The sequence below is a fragment of the Lathamus discolor genome, chromosome 3 (assembly GCF_037157495.1).
Source record: "Lathamus discolor isolate bLatDis1 chromosome 3, bLatDis1.hap1, whole genome shotgun sequence".
Lineage (NCBI taxonomy): Eukaryota > Metazoa > Chordata > Aves > Psittaciformes > Psittacidae > Lathamus > Lathamus discolor.
The window spans coordinates 38,921,640-38,945,432 of NC_088886.1; the positions used below are offsets into that span (position 1 = coordinate 38,921,640).

Genomic DNA, 23,793 nt, shown 5'->3' on the forward strand with positions numbered 1-23,793 from the left:
AAAATATATTTCTATGGTAAGAGTTTAATTTTTTGTGGTTTTTTTGTTTGTTTTTTTTTTTTTTTTTTTTTTGATACCTGACAGGCTATCATGCAACTCTCCACCAGACATTGCAGGGTATGTAAATACCTGAAGGTAATTTCACATGATCCCCATCAAAGCCCCTGGATTCTCACTACTTCCTGGGGGGATTCTGCACCCAGAAGCGGCTGCCAGCTCGGAAAGGGATGGGGGGGAAGGCACCAAGCCAGGGCACCCATGCACAGCCAATGTCCTTAGGGTGGGCATCCCTCAAGGACAGGGCTGTGCTTCAGTCCTCTTTTTCCATGCATGAACACTTTGCACTAACTTATTCTAATCAAGGAGGACAGGAGAGCCGGGGAACAAATTACAATCAAATAAAGTCATCTCTCTTCAGCCTGCAATGCCAAGAAACAGGAATGAACTCAATGATCCACCATCAACAGAAGAAATATCACCAGCGAACAAGCAAATTAAAAAGCTAAAAACCTTTGAGTTCAGACTCCTGGGCTGTTTTCCTTCTGCCAAAGTTATTTTGGGGTTTGTCGTGTACAAGGGGGAAGGCAGCCAGGAGGTTGCTCTCCTTTTGATGACTAGCATCTGCAGCAAACCTGAGATGGAAGGAAACCCACGTGCTGCCCAGCACTCGGAGGATTATTAGCTGAGATTAAGAGCCACCTGGTACAGGCAAGTGTGCGTAGGAAACCCGAGTTCATTTTCATGTTTCATCTTATTATGTAAAGAAGTATTTCACCAGGCAGCTCCTTGTAAGCTGAGCTCCAGCCTGTATTTATGACTGTTGCTGATTACATACATGATGCAAAAATAGTTTCCAATTTCCGCTCCAACAGTGGTGCCACTGCCAATGGTAAGGAGGAAATATCTCTTCAAACAGTGTGGAAAAGATCACTTTCAAGGATAGACGGGCGGTGTTTATTAAAGCTGACCTCTGGAAATATCAGTTTCATTAAGGCTTTTTTGAAGCAGAAGCTCAAGCTTTGTGTTGCCTTGGTTAGTACCTCTCTGTCATTTCCTCATACAGAAACAGGCTCCTCTGATTTCGGTAGCCATGGTTTCATTTAAAAATATCTCATATTGGTTTTTATTTCATGCATTGCATTTAGACCAAGAAATACTTACCTCGTCTGAGATTTGACCTCCAAAAGTGACCCATGTCCCTAGAAACAACAAAATAATCTGTTACTACAAGAGGTTTTTGCAGACAAAAAATATGCTCTATCAAAATTCAGATTCCTTGGGCTTAGAAGGGTTTAAAATGGGGTTAGCTGTTTCAGAGGCTGCTGTGTGCACGAGCAAGAGGTTCTGCAGCTGGGCAGGACTGTGGCAGGCACTGGAACCCCCTCTCTCCTGGGGAGACAGGTGCGTGGACCTGGGGCTGGCCCATGAACCCGTTCAGGGAAGCACTGGTAGGGCTCTGTGCTGTCAAAATACACAGTTTTATTGAACTCTGAAGCTCTTTGCAAAACTGAGTTCATTTTCCAAAGCTTCAATTTGACAAATTGGAAAAAAATTATGATGCTGGTGAAACATGTCATTTGTGGATTGAAATTCTTCCTAAATTTGTGCTTCAGCATTTAGCATCATACAAGTCAAAATTAGGGGGAAAAAAATACTTCTATAGACATGAAGTATTTAAAACCCAAAGTGACTTTTCCCCAGGAACTGTTCCATAAAGCCCACGTCCAGCACCAGCACTGCCGATGAGTAGTGCTTTCATTAGCTGGCTCAAAAAGTAGCTGCAGTTTAGACTCAGTTGCAGAGTGGTCTATTGTTAGAAAAAACTTGGGGCATTGTTTCTTTATAACCACTGCTTAAAAAACAAATGTTGTGTGGCGGAGAGAGCATGTGGATCTAACTGGATATTCCTAAACTACAAGTGTACTATTTCCTATATAAATTTTATGTGTGTATATATATATATGTATTCCTATATATATCTTAGGAATATGTATTTCCTAAGCCACTGAAAGAGATGACAGTGAGATGGGGAAGTGCCAGGTCACATATGGGACACTGCTCAGACAGCCCATACTCACCCTGGCAGACACCACTTCTGCCCTACTTGTTTGACCTTAGACAACACCCCATGGAAAGCAATGCCAAGAGACAAGAATGGTGGCTGTGACATTACCTGTGCCTTTTGCCAGCCAAAGTCACAAGGTCATTTTGATCCACAGCAGTTTTCAAGACATACACGTCAGCTACATATAAAACTACATGTTTTTCCGTTAATGGATAGGTCAATGCTCACACGGCTCACACAAAATTTCTGAGAATTTAAAATTCTGCCTTTTGTGGTCCCTCCATAATGGATGGGGTTCAGGCCCAAAGCAACTTGGGCAAGATGGAGGAGACTGGGGTGCCAGCGAGGGGTTGAGCTCTGATGTTGCTAAGGTGGAAAAAATTGAATGTTCCCTGGGTGCTTGCACTTGCAAAGATGCAATAGGTACGTAAGTGCTCCCACATCTTCATTAAAAATGTATTGGTTAGCTCATTGCTCACAGCGAGCATGGAAGATGAACCTTGAGCAGGAGTCAGAAAGCGGAGAGCGCGGCTGCTGCTAGTGCTCAAGCTGCTTTGATCACTCCCTGGTTAGAACCAAAATAAGAGTTGTCTCTGTTAGGAGAATCTTGCTCTCTTTCCCTCAAAAAAGAGTCAATTTGAATTATTTTATACGTGGTTTCTTTGAGTGCAGATAAAGTTATTATTAACCATGTATGCTTACTGTGTGTTTAAACTGAAACGCTCCATTTCCTGCAGAATAACCCAAGTTCTGGAAAAGCAAAGATTTTGTGGAACAAAAACATGTAACACAGCTAATGCTACCGAAATAAGAAGAATCAGCAAAGAGCACCCGCTTCTAACAAATTTTGCATTTACTTCTGCTCTCTGTAAGGCAATAATCAGGCAGCAGTAGCAACTACAGAGCCCAGACCTGCCCTGCAGTGGGCAGGCACCCTTGCCTGCTATGCTCTGACAGCTATAGACCTCAAGAAAGGCACTTTCATCCTGGCGGTAAGATATGCTCTGGTCCTGCACAATAAAGATAAAAATGAAAATAGGTTTCAGCTTATCATTAAGCTTCTTTATGCGGATGAAGAAAATAAAACCCAAATGAAGCCCGATTTCCATGTTAAAGCTTCCGAAGTGTTATTTTTACTGCATTAAAATGCATTTCTACTGAAAAATGGGTTGAGGCTGTTTATCCCAAAGTGATTTCTTTGCTTAAGTATGCATGCAGGTCCCCAGCACAGGTGAGAAGAAAGGCAACTATTTATACACCTGCTGGATTGCACATCCTCTTTTGAATTTCAGTGGCTACAACCTTACAACACAAACCATGCTGCAACGAGCAACAGAGTGTGCAATGGAGAGGCAAAATGCTCGAGTGTTTGGGCACATGGAGAGTAGCCCAAGAGCTGGCAATGGCTTGTGTAAGAATAGTGAACATTTGATCTGTTTAAATACAATCAGTAAATATATGCAATATGTACCTGGCCTGGATCTGCCCATCTCCCCCTGTACTCCCAGACCGAGCTTGGGGAATGCAAAGGGCCTAGGACCCTAACCCTACCCTAACATCATTGGGACCACATGGGTGAGGAATCCTTGGGGTATTCTTTTTTCCTTGATCACTGCAAAACCAGCCAGGGAGGTAAGTTTTTGTTCAGCAAGGTGATGTCTAAAGCATCAGATGGGCTCAGGAAAGTGAGATGCTCTGGTGCAATCCCAGCCAAAGCCAGGAGCAGGGAAAGCAGCACACAATTCCCACTGGCAGTTGACGTAAGGTACCTATGCCCAAAACAGCCAGGGCAGCTGCTGGGGCTGCAGCTGCTGCTCAGCTCTAATTTAAAGAAAAGTCACTCCAGAAAGTGCAAGGCACACTTGGCATTTCGGACGACAACTGTGGATGATTCACAACCTCTGCCAAAGGGAGAATGTTGGAAGAAAAATACACTAGATGTGTATTTTCTAAATCATCACTTCTTCTCCTTAGTAAGTTGTTGTCTTTCTCTTGTGTACTCCAATTCACTCTCTATAAACACACACCCCCCCCCCCCCATGACACAGCATGGCAGTGGCTACAACCTTACAACACAACCTCCTGTCCCTTGCCCATCACCTTGTTCCCTTGCATTGGAAAACAATTTCTCAACTGGATATCCTCACCTTTGTGGAATTTCTGTATTAAATCCAGATTTAGCTCCGTCTCCAAAGCATCCCAGAGCCTAGCAAGGTGTAATTACCAGTGGGTTATTTGCCGATGCACAATTGACCACTCAACACTGTCACTGACAGCAGATATGTCACCTCTGCGGGGTGGGGGGGAAAGAACAAGGATTCCTGGCTGAAAGCCAAAGCTTCACCTCCTGCCATACGGTTTTATCCCTGGCTTGCTCCTGGCGAGGATGATGCCACATGGACATCTGGCACACGGGTCTGGTCTGCTGCTCAAGTGACCAGCAAATTCTTGGCCCCGCAAGCTTGAAGTACCTGGGTGCAAACCAGATCCCTCCCCACCACCATCCCAGGTCAGTGGGTATCTGGTGTTGGGTTTCCAAAAACTTTTCCCCAAAGCAAACGCCAAGAGGCAATGGCAGCAGCTGACCCCTTCTGCTCACAAAACGTCTGGCTTTGCACCCAGTTGTGAGCACAGGGTATCCTGCCAGTGGCTGCAAGAAGGTTTCTTGTGCGTTCTTGCATATTGAATTGGATTTTAGGGTTTGGGATGGCTTGTTCTGTCCTGCTGCTCATTTCCTTGGGGTTGGGGCTAATCACCTTGTGGGAGGGTGTATCAGCATTTTCTGAACTTCAGCAAGCAGCCTCTGCAGGCAGAATTCACTCTGAACTAACCACAGGAAAGATGTAGAGGAAAAAATAAGGTCACATCACACTCACATTTCAGAACCAGCATCACAGATAAAGCCTCACATCAGCCCGCGCATCTGCCCAAGGTTAGACTGTTAAGACTCTTCAATTAAAGCTTCACCCGGTGTTAACTTGCACAAAGGAGGAGGTGAAAGCCCAGCTGGGCCGAGAACAGGGATCAGCACCAGGATGCTGCAGGAGCTTGGTTCCACGGGAGCTCACCCAGCAGAGCAGTCCTGGTGGGAGGTTCAGTGACCTGGAGTTATGCTCAGTCACCACCACAGCAGCCCTTGTCTTTGCTTGCAAAACTCACTGCTAACACATCTGACCTCGTGCGCTCACTCAACACTTCTTACACTGCAAGCAGCACCCAGCAAACGAATTAATTAGTGTGAGCTAGGAGAAGCAGGACATAATTAAAGGGTATACATTGCCTTAGCACTGCCTGCCTGCGATTTCTGTCCTGCTTCACATTTTTCTCCGCTTTTTCCTGCAGGATGAAGCACACTCCCACCTTGCTGAGATTTTGGAAGGCTTTTAAGAAAGATTGTTGAGCCATCAAAACTTCAGTGAACCTTAAATTAGATTTTCATGCTGCATAGAGTTTAGGGAAACACATTTATCTTTTAGGGAACTGCAAAAGAGAAGCTATTTAGAAAAGTCATATAAGCTGGCACTCGAAGCAGACACCTGATGGATTTGCAGTGGGAGGGAGGACGTGCTGTGCCACAGAAGAAATACCTGTACATTCAAGAGAAGGTGGCAACTGAATTTCAGTCTTTCCAGTTCTCCCCTATTCCTGCACACACGGCAGGGGTTATAGGGCTCATTGCTTCGGGAACAGGCTGAGATGACTGACTCCAAATGGATGCCCAGCAGCTCTCCCCCACCCCTGCCTGTGCCCAGAGCAGCCACTTGCTCCCTCCTCAGCCCCCCTTATCGCACACAGCTGTGCTCACAAAGGCACAATATATTTAGATGCCGCTGCAGTTCCACATGCTTGAAATTAAAGAAAAGCTCTGCACAACATTTTTTCCTGCTGCTACTTCCTTCCCGTAGCTTTTCTCCACCACAACAACATTGGCTCTTGGTGAAACTGTAAGGATGATAAATAAAATCTCTGTGCAGATAAGACAACTCCTTTCAAAGCCTGGATATATTTTAACCAGAAGAGCTCTTCTTGGCGGAATAGGCCTTATTTATATGACTTGTGATACAGGGTGACTTTCACATTTCACTCTATTTTAAAATCAAATCTCAAAGTGTGTTGGAAGAAATGAACTAACCCCTCAAGCACCTGCCCTGTGAGAACAGCCAGCAGCAGCAGAGGATGGAGCAAGGAGCTGGAAGGGGACATCCACAGGCACAGCAGACACCAAATGCAAGCAGTCGGGTCCTTGCCTGTTCCTGCCTTCACCCACTCACCCCTGAGGCAGCAGTGTAGGAGCCCAGCACACACAGCCACTTTCCTAAAGACATATCAGTGCCTCCATCTTCCCGCGCTAGAACTCTGACCACCAGAGGAACAAGGACCCCTGTTTAATGTGAGGCCCAGGCAGAGCAGGGCATCCATCCCTTGAGGGGCTCTGCATATCCCCAGGGGCTTCATGCTCCTGATGCCCCAACCTTGCACCATGGGAAGCCGCTCACAGGGAGAAAAACAGCCTCCTTTCTAGTGTTTGGTTTGATTTTTGTTTGGTTTATACATATATATATATATATATATGCACATGTGTATACACACATACACACGCTTTTAAGCATTCTTCATGTGAGCAGTTCAATTGCCATCAAAGAAATTACTCACATGAGTAAAGCCATCAGGAGCTGTCCAGTTCATCGCACACTCTCTTACCAGGCAGCTGAAGGCCACCAGCAACGTACAAAAGCCTGCAGCAACTGCAGCACCAATACACAACCTGCAGGGCCAGTACGTACCTGCCGCAGTGCTCATAGATGCCCTTTTTGATAAAATATAGATAAGATAAAATATTGATAACGTATTCTTCAGTTTCCAAACCAGTATGGAACAGAAATAACAAGGTACACACATTGGATAAAGTAACAATCTGCCCACAGCCAAGGCAGACCGTCATCCCCCAAGACTGGAGCTCTGATGCATAAAGCCCTTGGGGGCATCCACAGACATCACTGATGCAGTCTCTACAGGCTGTCCCTTGTGGCAATCAGATTGTATTAGAAGGATTTTACATCATAAATGCTCACACAGTCCACTCGAGTGCTATGGGTGGAAAGCACTGCCTCACACCGTGGCTAATGCACAGAGCTGCTAACACACACAAGAACTTCAGCCATGAGCCATCAGCAAGACTGAGCACAGGCTGGCGCTCTGAGAAAGGACACTTCTTACTGAAGCACAAGAGCAGCTACCACTATCCTGCAGGGCAGTGTGTGGCTGCAGTAAGTGCTGTGGCTATGGAGGTTACTCACCCAGCCCAAGGCATGAGACTCTCAGTCCGGATTTTCCAAGGTTTCTGGAAGGAAAAGAAAATAATTAGAAAATATCATTAAGTCCTCAAGGGACACACAACTTAACCCCACAGGAAACCAGCAGCCAGGGAAGATGTTTTCACCCAAATCGCTGTTTTCACTCAAATCATCTGTTTTTCTCCAAAGGGGCAGAATCTCCCTCAGCTGGGATGCTGGCCACCTAGTTTGGAGACATGCGGATGCACTGCCATCATCCTTGGCCTCACTAGGCTATGGGAGAAGCTCTGAGTGCTCATGGGGCTGGGAATAAACCTAAATACATCCAGATGTATCTCACATCTGATGTTGTTTGGGGTCCCCTGAATAATGCACGCATGTTCCTTTTGCTTTCATCATTGTTTGGTATTCATTGTATTAACACTAAAGTGTCCACCTTATTCAGCTTCACTGGTGCTTTTCTATTCACCCTCACACTTCTCAGAACACTCAAATCCATCACAGACCCCTGGTCTGGTTACATTGGAGCTCCGGTGTAACCGGCTCATGGATGCTCCACGAACAAAACAGCCCATGATTTTCCAGCCAGGGTGGGGGGCTGATCCCTAATACCGGCTGCTTTTTAGCATCAGTGAGATAAAGTTATTACCCCTCTCCTCACCTGCCAGAGCCAGGCTGGAGACAAGATAATTAGACCTGAGGCCTTGAAATGTGCCATACATTAAACCCCTACCCTAACTTAAACCTATCGCTGCAGTACAAAATACCCTTTTAATTATACCTTCCTGCTTTAAAGTCTACATTACAGCCGGATCTGTGCAATTTTTTTGCCAGATCAAGGTATAATTTAAGGACCATCTATCTACCTTCCACTGCAGAGCATTAAAAATACCAAAAAAAACAAAAACAAAAAAATCACGACACTTTTTGCTGCTCCTGATTAATTATTTAAAGCCAAATAAAAAATAAATTAAAAAATAGAAAAGGAAAAGCCCTGCTCACCCACAGGCAGGTCACGGTGAAAGGGGTCAGATGAAACACCCGGCATTAGCACAGGTCATGCCCTGCTCTTTCAGCTCTTTCCTGTTTTACATGCTTCATTTCGTGACCTTTTCACATGGCACAATTTCCCTTGTTGAAGAGCAACCAAAGGCATCCTGGGGGGTCAGGAGAGCCAGCCCGACTCCAGCAGGCAGCCTTTGAGGCTGCGGGTGCCCACCCTCCCACCCCCAATGCCACTGCTGCACTGCTGTAGCCAGAACCTGGCGCTGCTGCTGGGAATGTGAAATTTTGGGAGAGACAGGAATTTGTCCTCGAGCAGCTACTTGAAAAGCTGCAGCTGCATTTCCAGCACCGCGAGCCCCCGGGCTCGCAGCACGGATGGCGCAGGCACTGACCTGATTTGTCTTTCTTTTTTTCCTTTTCTTTCTTTTGTTTTTTTATTATTTTTTTCGAGTGAAAGCACAGCTGGACCCCTGCACACCAAAACCCAGCCGTGCATGGAATAGCACAAGTCATGCCCATCCTCCCCTGCTCAAAGCATAACTCTCTGAAAGTTCAAAGGCAGCTGCCTGCATGCCCCAGACAGAGCTGCAACACTTCCAGCAGGAAAGAGGAACCCAGGCTCACAGGACTGGGACTTCCACATTACTTCTGGAGACAACACACCTGCTGCACAGTGCTCTTTGAAGAAGTCAAGCGCTACTGTGCATTTACAAACAGTTCACATTCATTTTGTAGAAGAGCTGTTTTTAAGTCCTCTTTCTCACCAACCTATTCTTTGCCTTTCAAAGTCTGTCTCGGTCCCTGCGCAGTTACACTGCTGCTAGGGCACAGCTTGGCCATGGAGGTGTACTCCTCTCTCTACATAGTTATAAATACATATATACACTCATTACCCTTTATATATATGCATATACATATCCTTTTTATATACCACTTTATGTAAGTGCATGCATACATACACACATCCATGCATGAAACCCTATAGCCTTCACATACATTTTTAGGGTACATCACCCAGCAGCAGGGTCTGTCTCAGTGTCTCAGCCCAGGTACTGGCTGGCTGTCCTGTCCTCCTTCCTCACGGGTCCCTTGTCCCCTCAGGCCACAAAACCACATCAGGGCTCATCTCTCCACAAACTGGGGTTTTGGGGGTAAAGCACACAGTCACACACAAAGCCAATTTTCCTCAAGAGAACGATAATCAGCTTTTTTCAGAGTCTGGTCCACCGACAAATACAGACAGAAATACAGTGTTTGGATTTCCAAAGCTGCCTTTGCCATTTACTTAGCACATATGTGACCTGGGTACTTGGAAATATTTGTATCTATAGTCAAAAGCTGATACTCAAAATGCCAAGTCTTTGCAGTGCAAAATCCCTCTCTCAAAATGAGCTCAGAAGCCACTTGGCAGCTAGGGAGGAGGTTGCCTGAGCCTGTGGTCCAGCTTGGAGAGCATCGCCAGGCCACAGTCCCCCATTACTCCAATCCTTTTCAGCCCTCTGCTTGTTTGCAAGCATTTCACTCAACTGCACACTCTAGTTAATGGGTGGGCAGCATGCAAGCAAAGCAAACGCACCAAAATATGGAGACCCAAAACAGATAAAAAGCCAGCCCTCCCAGCATGGTTCATCTCCCAGTGCACACCTCATGCTGCCTAAAAGCACACAGCTACTGGTTTGATTACTGATCCTATGGCAGAGTAGTAATTTATTTGAAAAAGCAGTAGTTCTTGAGACCTGGTTCTCTTCTATCTCCCTAAAAAAATAATATGAAAACCACCAAGAGAAAAAAACTTCATGCATGTGTTTACATCTGTTTTGCATCTTCCAGGTGTACATATATGTATAAATATATTGCACACATATACATATAGACAGACACACATGCCCAAAACCTGCAAAACTGCAAAATAAAATCAATGGTTGGTTTCTAAGTAACCATACAGTAAAAGCCCTTTATGCTTCTGTTGCACCAGTTCCCTAGTCTAAGACAATTAATGAGCTCACTCCCCAGAGCTGAACCAGCAGCAGCCCAGGCAAAGCACCACGGATGGCTGCGCTGGGAGCAGTGGCTGGGATAGCAGCCGGGATGGCAAGGCCGGCAAACCCTGACTCTGATGAAGCCTGAGGTGCACATTTGTCACTGGCTGCTCCAGCCACGCACAGGCCGAACATCCTCCCTGGGCAAAGCTGCTGGAGTGCCTATGGGTACAAGGGCAGAGCACCACCAAACAGCTTCAGTTCCCTTTCAGAGAGAAGTCCTGTGCATAGGGTGCAGGGGCTCCAGAGGGACAGCATACGATTAGGCATCAGCTGGGAAAGCATGTGGGGATTCTGCCATTGCCCTCCCAGGTTATCATGGACAGTGTGGGTTTTTCTGAGCCAGCAGTAGAAGCTCTCAGCAATATCTTCAAGGCTAGGAATGGTCTTTTTATACTGCTATCTTTTTATACATCTATTGCTGAGCTGACATGTGCTTTCCCTGTGGGATGCTTAAGCACCTGGCCAGTGTTGTATGAAGGCAATTGCCCCTGCAACCCAAAGTCTGCCTCATCCATGTTCCCACACTGAAGCCAGACCCAGCTAGGTGCTCTGCACGCACCATAGGCTTCACTGCACAGGACACAGAGGCTGGGCAAAACCGTGTCCCACCAGCAGCACTTGGCTGCAAGAGGAGAGGGGAAGATCCCCTTTTCTTGCATCTTTCGGTTAGTAATTATCAGTGTATCAGCACCATTGCTCTGGTAATTCTCATCTCTATTTGGCACTTGCTAATATCAGGCAGGGAGGATAAGGTGTTCCCCCACGAGCACCCATGAGCAGTGGTACCCGACATCGCACTTGTGCGGCCACAGTGCTAGCACTGCTATTTGCTGCTGTTAAAGTCCTAAACAGGTCATTCCGTCTCTGAACCCTGACCTTGCCTGCCCAGAGCAGGCAGCCCAGCCTGCGTCCCAGATACCCGGCGCTGCCACCGCTCCTGGGAGTTTATGCTGACACTATTTAATCATGATTTCAGGAGTTTAAAGTAAAGCTCTTTTCAAACTGGAAGTCAGTGCTGCTGCAGGAGGAAGTAGCCATTAAAGAGGACATTGCAGGAGCCCCCAGTCTCTCAGGATCACTTGGCTTTACTTAGAAGCAAATGATTAAAAATCAGCACTTGTATGCCTTCCCCCCACCTCCATTTCTATTAGCACAGCAGCTATCTTGCTTCTCCTCTTACTGATACTCAGCTTCCCTTGCACTCTGCAGAAGTGGAGCAATTACACCCCTCCACACAAATCACTGCCCAACCTTGCCACACATAGAGAAGTACCAAGAGTTCCAAGTCCAGGACTCATCCCTGCCATGGCACCTTCCGCACTGCTTCTAGGCATCAGTCTGAAGCTGCCTTTATTTTCTTTATCTCAAACTTACACCATGAGTGAGACCCAAAAGGTATTCAACATCTCACTTCTGAATTCTTTTAAAAATCAAAGGCTAAAGCAAAATGCTGTCACACCACTGTGCTGCCCAAACACAGGCTACAGCAGAGCAGAGCCAAAGCACTTAAGCCTGGGATTGGGAGAATTCACCAGAGGGAAGTGGATGAGGAAAGAGGCATGGAAGCTGAACAAAGAAGACAGGAGAACAGGGCAGCCCCACTCAGGGCCCACAGCAGGAGCTGTGCAAACCCCACTGGAAGCACCCGTGTCACGAAACCTCTAATTAAGCATATTTATAGCCATGCTCATTACATGGAGGGCAATAGGGCACTAACTTCACGAAGTGAAAGAAAACACCACTCTGTTTGTAGGTCTAAGAAATATACATTTTAACTTTAAATCTTTCCAGTTTGCTTCTCTAGGGAGCAGGCAAGCATACCATGGTAGTGTTGCCCACTCCCAGTACCTGGAACCAAACAGGGCAGGGGACAGCGAAAGACATGGGGACACAAGTCCCCAGGAGCCCAGCCTTGCATGCTGTTTTAATATGGTGCTTCTTTCCTGGCTTAAACCAAAGGTGACATTTTCCCTGTGCAGGTGGGAGTTTGAGCTATCACAACTGTCCCCGCAGCACTAGCAGCTTTGCCAGATTGCACTGGGCTCACAAGCACAGGAGATGAATGCCTGATTCATTGAAAACACAGCTTGCAAGTCAGGGATGTTGTTAAAAATACACCAAGGTACCAAAACAACATGTAGGGAGCGATGACATTTTCCTTGACTAGGCTTTTCCAAACAGAGGGCGCATCCATTTCCCGAGGAAGCACGAGTTCTTGGTGGTGTTTGGTGGGTAAGCACCACTTTGAGACACTGGCATCCATGACAGCATCTGCGTACTGGCAGCCTCCAGGAGCAGCTACCACTGCTAAATGCCAGTTAATACCGTGCAATCAACCAGGCAGCATGTGAGAATGGCCCTGGTGGGGAAAAGTCTGGGAAGGAGGTGTTAGCCCAGCACCCACTGGGACTGGGAGCTCACAGCCAGCAGGGAATGGCACCTTCCTGCTGGAAAGAAGCAACTTCAGCGGCGGGACCAAACAGACAACACAGACACAGGGCTGGTTACTAATCCCTCTGCCACTTGCCAGGTCTTCACCAAGAAAATCAAGTTCTCATTTTCTCTTGCTAGTGGAGAGAGTTGCACATATACCATATCTGTTCCTGCGCCTTCCTCATCCTCCATAAACCTCAGGCTCAGAGCCACAGTCCCCAGTGTTGCAAGGATTTTGCCTGGGGTGAGCTTGGGTTTTTTGCCTGGCAGTCTGGCAGGCAGTACCCCAGCAGAGCAGGCATCAGGCTCCAGGGTGAAGGGGTTATTTCAGCTGCATGGGAACCTGGAAAACCTTTGTTCAATTACTTACACCTCTTCCCAGCCTGCAGCAAAGAGCAAAGCCTCTGCCTGGGCAGCAGGTTAGATCCCTGTGACTCAAGGGCACAAAGCTCTCTCAGATTTGCTTCTGTGACTGTAATTCCCATCTCCCTTGTTTCTAGAAGACGCGCTGCTCCTTATCAGCAGCTCCAACCCCTCCTGTAGACCAAGCACGGTTCCCTGTGTCCTATTACAGCTGCTGATTCATAAAAGCCCCACCACAAAACTTAGTATTTAAACACAAAAGAAATTATACTCAGAAGAGATACTTTGGTTCTGGACCTGCTGTGCTGCTGAATAAGCCAGAGTTAATTACTGTGCTAGAAACAAGTGGCTAAATGAGACAAGTGCCTATGGGCTGACACCAGCCAATGCAGAGACATGGAGACCAGCCACTGCAGGACAGAACCAGCCCTGCAAAAGCCTACACCTCCCCAAAGCTGGGGAAAAAAGGCATTTTGCTTGTTAGCCACTTTGCTGTGGGCAGAGTTATAGACAAATAGAGTGGTGTAGCAGATGTGAACAATGGGCAAGAAGAGCTTGTTACGTGTCGGAGGAGCCAGGGTTCAACATGCACGAGAAAAGCCAAGACAGCAAATTTTGCCTTCAAGAACTTTACGATTCAGCATCAGGAAGTCAAAAAGCAATGCAAAGGGGAAAGAGAGGACAAATACATTCTGCAGGAATATAGAGGGGTGGTGAGAGCAACAGGAGGCACCTGGGATAAAGCCTGATGGTAAAAAGGCAGGGGAAAACATTAGTTTTTCAGGAGTCGCAGGAGCAAAGGAGGATGAAATCCATTCCCAGGGAATTTTTCCTTGTAATGTGACCACATAGGAAGATTAGATTATGTCTTGCACGTTAATTTTCATTCAAAGGGCAAGAACCTGAGGTTTAAAATCAAGATGAATATTTGGCAATGAAAAGTGAGAAGAATTTGACTGTGCATCAACCCTAAACCCATTTAACTCCTTCCCAGGAAGGATATTTGATGGGAATAGCATCCTAGGGCATTGCTGGCTACCGGAAAGTATGAAATTATTCCTGTAATGACAAAGCAAGAAAATTCAAAGTCAGCTGGAAAGTTTTTCCCTCACTGCTTTTAAAAGCCTTGCTCAAGCTACCCTGCAATCTTCCTAACCACCCCAGGGCATGTCTGGGCATCACTTCATCAACACAAATACGCATATAACAGCATAAGTTGTATTTGTAAGTGTTAATTGTATGGAATATCTCTATCAAGAAAACCTTGGAGCTCGTTACAGGTTTGGGTTTCACAGGCTCTCCCTGCACTTGCAGAGACTGGCACACAGTGGCTCAGGCTGGGAATGAAAAGGGGCAAAAAGGACAAAGCCACAACAGCCTAATGGTGGGGTTATTCCCTGCTTTCTGACACATAACAGCTAGGCTCGCCTTGCGAAATCCGACCTACCAAAGATTCGGGTGCAGCCTGGGATGGACAGTGCCTTTCCTTTGCTGCGGAGACAGCCCTTTCTGGCTGTTGGCAGTGGCTGCCCTGCTCAGACCTTTCAGACATGCTCCACTGTATCTTAAATTAGGAAGTTTCTGCAGTGTTGAACCAAAGCTTCTTATTTCTCAAATCCACTACATTATGCTGCTAAGAAAGCCTTTTCACTGGAAGAGCTAGGAAGCCTCTTCCAAATCTCCTCTGCTCAAGCAAGCTTTTTAATAACACTAAACCATTTCTTGCTGAAAAAAGCCCAGCCTTTCTGTGTAATGCTGCTGTCTCAATTAATTCCCAGGGTACGTGGGGGGTGGCCAGCTAGAATCCCATAGTCATTAAAGACTCACCTCACCAAGCAGAGGAAAACCTTTTCAAATGGAACTGCACATAGATGAGAAGGACGTAATCCTTAACCTTAAAGTGGGGGTGCCCAGCCTAGCCCCCACCTAAGCCTCATTTAACATGGTACCACAGCATGGATTGTTAAAGACATGAAAAACTCCAGTCCTCATTTTGCCTCTTGCGCTCACCCAGTGCCTCCTTAATGGCTTTTATGATAATTTTTAGTTTAATTATTTCCTCAGAAGGATAAGTGCTGACACTGCAGTCACCGCTGAACCAGAGCAAAAGGAGTATAGAAGTTAGATAGATAGATATATATCTGGCAGGCAGTGAGAACAGCCGTGCGTCGTGCCTTCCTGCCTCTTCTTTTGAGCTGGGTTACAAGCAGCATCACAAGGCTGAGCTGACAGTTCTTGCAGCAAAGCCTCCCCATCTACGTGGGGAAGAAGCAAGTTTTAGGAGGGATGTGAACATGAGGAAGGCGAGATGAACCTGGAGCAAATTGCTCCCAGAAGGAACAGACACCAAAATCCCTAGGAGTGTGAGAAACAAAAGGAAAGCCAGAGAGCAGTGAGGCTGCTGGAGCCCTGGAGAGGACAAAGCTTTGCTCCGACAGAAAGTATCCAGGGGGTGGATTTGGTAAGAATAAATAAAATACCCTCCATTCTTATGGCTAACCTCTAATAAAGCAACACACAGCAGCACAGCCCTACACCCCTGCAGAAAGGTACCTAGGTCCCAGCAGAGGGGAAGGTCCCCTTTCGTGGCCAGGCACCCGAGCCTCCCCTGGGACAATCAGCAGCTGAACCCTTCCCTGAACCAGGCTCTGTGCAACCAGGCGTCCGCAGGGTGGGCTTTAATGAAGAGCATAACTCAACTCTTGTGTTTGAAGCCCCGCGTTTATACCATTGCCAGGTACCTCCCACATTCACTGGGCTAAAGGAAGCCCCAAAACCACACACAGAAACCAGAGACTCCCATGCCCTCCCACACCCCTGGCAGGGCTCTCACCCCCAGCAGCAAAACATCAACGCAGGCCACAGCTGAGCATGCTGCCAGCACCATGCAGGCAGTGGCACAGTACACTGGGACCCAGTCAGGTCTGGGGGATTTTCAGAGCTGACAGTCTCTTTAATTAAAGAAAAAGGGGGAGAAGGTGGGGGAGAAAACATGTCTACAAAGCAGCCTATGCCATATGGCAGGAATGGTATTTGTCTCCTGTGGCAAAGGTCAGAAAACGATTGTAATGACTCACTTTTAATTAATTTTAGTGTAGAGGAATCAGTAAGAAAGCCCATCAATGGCAGCAAATGTTGCAGCACTGAAGGCAGCCATAATGCCAGGCTGCAGGGAACCTGCCCAGGCAATGCTGAGCACCATTCAGTCACCACCAGCAAGTGCTTTCCCCATCCCCCCAGAGCCACATCCATCAAGGGTGTGTATGTGATAGGTGTAAAAACCCCACAGACCCAGCTCCCCATGTACCCCAACAGGAGAGAGAACCTACCCCAGCACCCAGCCCTGGTGCAAAGGATACCCATTTCCCCTCACACTTCAAGAAGCAGAGAAGAGCAATTCCCCCCTTTAGAAACAATCCTCACCATTAATCTTCCAGCCCCACACAGCACACACAGCATCATTCAGGTTCCAGATGTTTCCCGTAGCACACAGAGCAACAACTTGGGCCCATCACAAGTCTCTGCCTGGGAACACAGCCAGCTGATCTGGCAGCCACCCCCTCCCAGAAGGGTTTTGTGGTCTGAGACACCTGTACTGCTCAATGAGCTCATTAACCTGCAAGTGGGTTCTCCTATAGATAAGGGACAAAGCAATTACAAGAAAACACATCTTAGTTATCCACGTTGGAGATTTGTTTTGCTGCTGCCCCTTGTTTGGAATAGGGAGTGTTTGGGTTCAGTTACTTCCATTAACACACACCCAAATCAGCCTAAATCTTCCTGAATCTAGGCAGGGCTGCTGCACAATCAGGTGTCTGAACCTGCATCAGACTCTGCCACCATAATCCCCCCAGGCCCCTGCTGGTTTGCAGAAGAGGACAATCCAAAACCAACTGTCTCCATGTACGGGTAAACTTCAGTGTCTGACACTAGGCTGAGCTCCCCTGCTGCATTGTGCTTCAGCAAAGCTAAAGCTGATCCCAGCCCAGTCAGTCTCCCCTGTCTGCATCCTGGAAGTACCTCTAAAACTGCCTCGTGTTTGGTGAAGGCTGAAAATGAAAAGTTTAAGGTTTTAAAGCCGTAAGTGACAGATGGGCTGCTCAGAAGATGAAGGTGCTAAGCAGGTTTGCTTCAGTCTGAGGTGCACTGAGTAACCCTGCTTTAAGCTTATCCACTACCATTACACCTAACTGTACAATGGGATCAGGATAAGCATCCTATCTGCCTGTTGATACATCTATTGATGTATGTATGTATGTATGTATGTATGTATCTATCTATCTATCTATCTATCTATCTATCTATCTATCTATCTATCGAGTTGCCTGTCTGTCTGACTTTATCTATCTATCCGGAATGAGAGACAGAAAGAGTGAGAGGTTTTTCTAAGGAAAAACATAAGTTTTAAATAAAATCTCTGCAATAACACATACAATGACTAAAACACTTTCAACTCCACACCCACAGAAGAATCATCAAGCTTAAAAGAGCTTTACAGAAATCAGATAATGCTGGTTTTTGCTTGTTCCAACCCCAGTTTAATTGCCCTGTGTTGGTGGTCTTGCCTACAGAAGCCAACCTCTACCAGAAATGCAGAACCGAGGGGACTGATGCTGCATAGTCAGTCGTACGGAAGCAGCCCCTGCCCCCAGGTGACCCCTGGGTGCTGTTTCACAAGCCCTGAGGCGTGCAAGCGAGGGATGGTGGGTAAGGATCCCAGCTCCATGGGGCCACTGCTTGCCCCCTGTAGGTGCATTGCCAGCTCATGGTGCCCAGTTTGCAGTGCTCGCAGCCACAGTGATGGCTCGGCACAAGGGAGGCTTGCAGGGGAGGCAAAACCCGGTGCTCCCCAAGCATTTCTAAGTATTCCAGTGTGCAAAAAACATGCCGAGAGCAACAGATGGGGAAAAGGAGGTGGGAGAGAAGAGGGGGCTTTGAACAAAGTGGAGGGAATGGGAAAGAGCACACAGCCAGCACCTGGGAGAAGCATCGGCACCTTCAAGTGCAGACACCTGTATGCAGGTGTCTTCATGGACATCCCCCATCTCTACTACAGAAAGGAGGGGTTGGGGCACCCCGAGCACAGTGCAGCCCCCTCACATGCCTCCAAGCACCTTCCTGGGTGCGGAGAGAGCCCCAAGGCAGTGACACATCCCCCTGCCCATTCAATTAAGCAAAACTAGAGAAACCATGACACTGTTTTCCTGCGTAGAAACTGCAGATAGTTTGGCTTATTGCTACAAAAATGTAAAAAAAAAAAAAAAAGTAACTGTTCCTGGTGGTGGGAAAACAACGTTGCTTAGAAACATCCCCATTAATGCTCCAGAACCATTCCTTTCTGCACAGAAAATGAATAAAATATGTAATTTGTTCCCTGAAAGAGAGAGGCTGTTTCAAGTAACAACAAAACCTGATGGAAGTAGAGACCCTTTCCAATTGCCCTCTCCCGCTGCAGCACATTCAACGTCCTTCATCTGTGACTTGCAGAGTGGAGAACAACAAAGTTAATACTGGCCTTCAGAGCTGTGCTTGGCCTTAGTGCTTCTGCTTGCTTCGTATCCTAAAAAAACTTCACCAGTTCAGCTGCTCCCCATGATGATGAATCCTCCTTGTCACACCCTGCCTCTCTCCCTATTCAAATGCCAGAGGGAGCCACCCTGTACTCCCTGAGCAAAGAGAGTTGGTGGCAATTGCAGATCCTGACCTCATCCCTGGCACCTGGATTAAAATGGGCAACAAGGGGCATTGTGGCTCCCTGAATTACCCTGCTTGTACCTAACAAGGCAAGGTAGGACCCCCCCCATGCCTGCACCATGAGGAAGGGGCTGTCCCTCACACCAGGATAACGTCTGCAGGGTGCCCAGGACCCTATGGACCCTGTGCAAATCAGTGCAATGTGGCAGGGAGAGGAAGGGACAGGCAGCAGAGGGCTCATCCTCTCTCACCCGATCGAGCTCTCCTCTCCTCTCTGCTGTCGCTGAGCCTCTTCCAAGCCATCCTGGTGCAAAACTGGCAGAGTTTTGGGTGGTTTCTCTTTGGCACTCCTAGAGCTGTGATGTTGGTGAGATCAGCACCAACCATGTCTCCAGGGCTTTTATCCCCTCTGAACTTCTCCCAAGACACACATGCAGCCAGCTCCTCAGCCTGGCAATGTCAAACCAGAGAGCAGCTGGACAAGTCACAGCTTGGGCTGGGCACACACTGTATTTCTGAGTGCTCCGAAGAACACACCATCTCCTCAGCACCTCTCAAGTTTCTAGGGTGACCTGTCAACATCTGCTTGGGCTCCCAAGCTTCCTGTCTCCCCAGGGGAAGATGCTCAGCTCTTCCTAACATCTCAGAGCCATGTAAATGCTATCTGTCACGATGCATCAGGCTGCAACAGCCCCCAGTGCGGCTTAGCCCTGCTGTGAACTGAGGGTGAGGCAACATGGAGGTGATAATTCTCTTCTTTACTTAACTTGGGTGCTTTCCTGCTTTTAAGGCTGGATTTCATTTTGCTCCATCAGCTCAAAAAGACCTGTAGATTTTAGACAATCGGCAGCTGCCCCTTCAGCAAGCTCCAATGGCAGGAGGTTGTCTCTAAGTGGTGTGGGTGGGAAGAGAGAAAAATAATGGCTTCTGTCTCTCATTTTGCGAACAAAACACTTCACAACACGCACAGCAGTTTCCACTAAATTACCACCCGTATTTGCAGTAATTGCTGTGATGCAGAATCACAGCTTTCCACTGGTTTATATTCTTTAAACCCATTCACATGTGCAGAGATAATGAAGCAAGGAAGGTCTTGGACACCTGCATGACCTGGGCAAGCTTTGGTTACAGCCAGGTACAAATCACCATACTCCACTTCCTTTGAAGTAATGCTGCAAAAATCAGCATAGTGCCTCACCAGCCATGTTTGCTGCTTTCTGTTGATGCTTTCAATGCCTTTCAACAGCTGTGGTGTCAGGCTGTCCCCATGCCCAACAGCCACTTGCCATGGAATGTTTGGATGCTCAGACCAAGGCACCACATTGGAGCAAAGGCTTCATGCATGGGCTGAGGTCAAGGACATCAAATCTCAGGAAAGTTTTAGCTCTATTTTCAAATTATAACAATCATAGATGAACAGGCAAACCTGTAGAAGAAGCTGGACCAGAGCAGATGACCCAGCAGACACTTGAGCAAGCTTTAAACACAGATTTAGTTCCTTGGTTGAGCATGTGCAATCTTATATTTGCTTGAACATTCAATCTTACGCTTGCAGTGTTTGACTCTGCTTATATTTGCTGGTTTGCAAGCTACTTTGTAAACTCTTCTGTCTATGATGTTATAGAAATTTACGTGTGTCCGCAGTAGTGTGGTGAAGGTGCACCCTGAGTAACACTGCTTTTCCATGTTATTCCAGAGTAGAAGTGGATGGATAACGTGGTCCCAAGAGCATCTTCTTTCCTATCCAGCTTTCCGCAGCAAGTGGTTGAAGACCACTGGCTGCCCTGTGGTCCCCAACACAGTCTGGGGGAATTGGTGACTGCCCCCACCCTTGCAGCAGTGATGTAAGTGTTAGGTAAATGATACAAAATAGGAGAAAAAAACACCTGCTACTGGTGGAGTAACTGCAGAGACAAAACAAGACAGTATTGATCGGCTGAAAAACAACAGCAGTGAAGGCAGGAGATGGGTCCTGGGTAACGCAAACCCTGGCTTGGCAGTAGGAGGAGGGGCAGCCAGCCCAGGCAACGACTGTGTGAGGGGACAAACAGGTGCCTAAATGGCATCTGGCCCCTGTTTCTTGGCTCTCTTCACACTTTCCAAATCATCCCTCGTACTCGTAGGGCCACCGGGTGCGTAGGTGGTCGCTTCAGCTGAAATTCCCCAGAATGTTTTTTGGCTGCATCCTCTGAAAAGTTGCAGATGACGCATTAAAATGTAGATAAGGCAAAATAGATGGGCCGCAGCCAAGCGCAGGGGCTGCCGCGCGTGGCTCTGGCAGACGTGATGGTGTGCTCAGCCTCCCCACGTGGGATCCGTGCCATGAATGAGGCTCCCGCATGCAACACTCCTGCCCACTCCAGCCCTCCTGCCCAAGCTCCGGTGAGACCGGCCAAGAGGCAGTCTGCCGGGAGGCTGGGTGCCGGCACCGGCACGGAGCCACTCGCCACCGCAGGCTGCAGCCAGCCCCTGGGCACACACACGCTGCCCAGGCAGCCTCTCGCCCACAGCTGGAACAGGAATGGTTGCTGAGAGTTTGCTGCAGTGGCATCCTGAAGCTGTGTGCAGCCCACGGCTCTGCTGCTCCCTCCGTGCTTTGCCAGCCGTTGGACCCGAGGGTGAAAGAAAGGAAAAGGAAAAATATTTGTCATTCTGCAGTGATGATTTTAAAGTGCAGAGTTTCAAATTCCTGGGGGAATTACGTTATCCTTGCAAAATAAATAAATAAATACGCCTTGCTGTTCCTAAAGGCTTTGTATGAATCAAGTTATGTCCAGAAATGAGAGGACCAGGGAGCTCTCCATCACACCTACGCAAGGGCTAATCCACACATTCCCCACCACCTTTCAGTGTACCCAGCCCCACGGTGCTACGGATCTCAGAGGGCTGGACGAAGACCCTCAGACCTGGAACATGTGCCTAACCCTGTCATACCAACCGTGTCCATTCCACTTTGCACATGTAGGAAATCAGTGTAAGCGAGTCATACCTGTGCGTATGGTGCTGACTATACTGTCACTAGTCAATACGTCCCATAGGGTTGTAAATAGTAGATGCCATTTTCTCTCATTTCAGTGCTACTTCAGACTGAAAGAGACAAAATAAAATACCTCAGAAGGTATTAGTCACCGAGCTGAAGTGATTGAACAAGCTGAAACTGGAAAACACGTATTTTCTTCACAAGCAGGAGAGGCTAATTCTGACAAAATCACAAGACCGATGAACGTGAAGGAATCTGAGCAGCCCTGGACAATGCCAGGTGCTCAGTGCAGCCGGAAGCAGCTCTGCCCTGTCTGCAGCCAGGAGCACCCACAGCGGGATCAGCCCAGAAGGGAGCCTTTTGCTTTGGAGGAGCAATTTATTCGTGCGTATTTAGGTAAAGGCTATTTGCATGAACTGTTCCAAAAATAAGCAGCCTGGTGGAGGGAGACTACTGTGAAAAATAGCTGGGTTTTGTTCTGGACTTTTTAGCCTTTCAGAGAGAAAGGACGTTTTTCACAGATTTTAAGTACTTCTGAAATCAGTTGTAGCAGTTTCACAGCCGGTGCAGCTGGAGCTGTGACCAGGCTTGGCTCTTCTGGCTAATGTAGTGCCAACAGGAAAATATAGGTATGCTATGAAAGTTTTACAGGTTCATACACAGAATATTTCTAAAGCAGCTTGTTTCCATACAAGACATGTTTTCGTGACTTACACAACCCCTTCACAAGCAGCATGCAAGCTGGGTGTATGCCAGGCAATCCTAACAGCCTCAGCCCAGCAATCACCTTGCTCATGCCCCTTCCGTGCAAGGAGGCCATCCTGTTCATTGAATCTGAGGTTTTCCAGATGTGTTGCCTCCAGCTGAATTTAAGCTGCCAGCAAGCCCTGCAGTAGGCTCTCACAGCAGCCTTGCATGCTGTAAGCAATAACTAGACATCAAACACATGCCAGCTTTCCTCCTTGGAACCTGCTAGGGGCAAGGTACCAGAGCCTCATTGGGGTGCCACGTACAAAGGGGCTCCAGGAGCTTCAGAACCTTGTTTTTCCATAAGCTTATGGCTTCTTCTGCTTCTCAAGCCCTGTGTCACGCCATTGATTATTTCTGTTTGTCCTCCAGGCAGAGCTTTGCCAGCAAGTACCTCCCGAAACTCTTTTAGCGCAGTGCCTGCAGAGCCCTGACACCCCAGGCAAGGCATCTCAGAAACCAGGCACTGCTCCCCACTCCCACCTGCCTGCCAGGAGGTTTCATGGTGCTACAAAAATAGTTGGAGAAACATTTCTAATAGATTTGTATAACATGAGGATCAAGTTTCAGTTCGCTGAAGGGATGATGCTGTACCTCCCTTAGGGGACATTGCTGTGGCAGGAGCTATCCGGGAAGCAGTGGGAGGGCATCGCTGCAGGACAGCAGTGCTGTGCATCCCTGAGTGACCCCAGGACACAACAGACCGGGCACAGCCTGCCCCAAAAGACTGTGAGCTCTCGTACACGCCCGGGGCCACCACAGTCTCAGGGGCTGCTCTATTATCCTTCCTGCCTTCTCCAGAGAGGTATAAAGCGGGCACAACAGCAAAAGATGCTGACAGACAGCTGCTTCTGATCAACTTCTAAAATGGGTTTGTTCAGGAGCAAACGCCTTCCAGCCCCTGCAGAGGCTCCTGTAAACATGTCTTTGACTCCTGCAGAGTGCATCACCTGGACCACCCCAAAGAACAGGGCTGGAATAAGGAGTAGGACACATTAGCCAAATCTCTCTGTGCGTTAGCGAGATCCACCCAAACCATCCGCTGTCTTTACATCAGGTTCAGGTATCTATCCACCACTGAGCATCACCAGGCATTGGCTTGTAGGGTATTTTCTGAGTACTGAAACACAGGGAAGTTTTGCTGGAGCAGGAGCTGGAAAAACAGCTCCA

General features: G+C 47.6%; 1 protein-coding gene across 3 annotated transcripts in view; it reads right to left on the minus strand.

Moving 5' to 3' along the window:
• Window positions 1-23,793, minus strand: part of KCNAB1 (potassium voltage-gated channel subfamily A regulatory beta subunit 1) — a 69,982-nt gene that overhangs the window by 18,769 nt on the left and 27,420 nt on the right. For 2 of the 3 annotated variants that reach the window (XM_065672649.1, XM_065672650.1), the window contains exons 2-3: window positions 7,363-7,406; window positions 1,162-1,199 (exon numbers count right to left, since the gene is read on the minus strand). In XM_065672649.1, the coding sequence (XP_065528721.1) occupies window positions 1,162-1,199; window positions 7,363-7,406 (82 nt within the window). Of the gene's footprint in view, window positions 1-1,161; window positions 1,200-7,362; window positions 7,407-18,629; window positions 18,677-23,793 lie in introns of those variants that run through there. The other variant, XM_065672651.1, reaches the window with a different exon arrangement.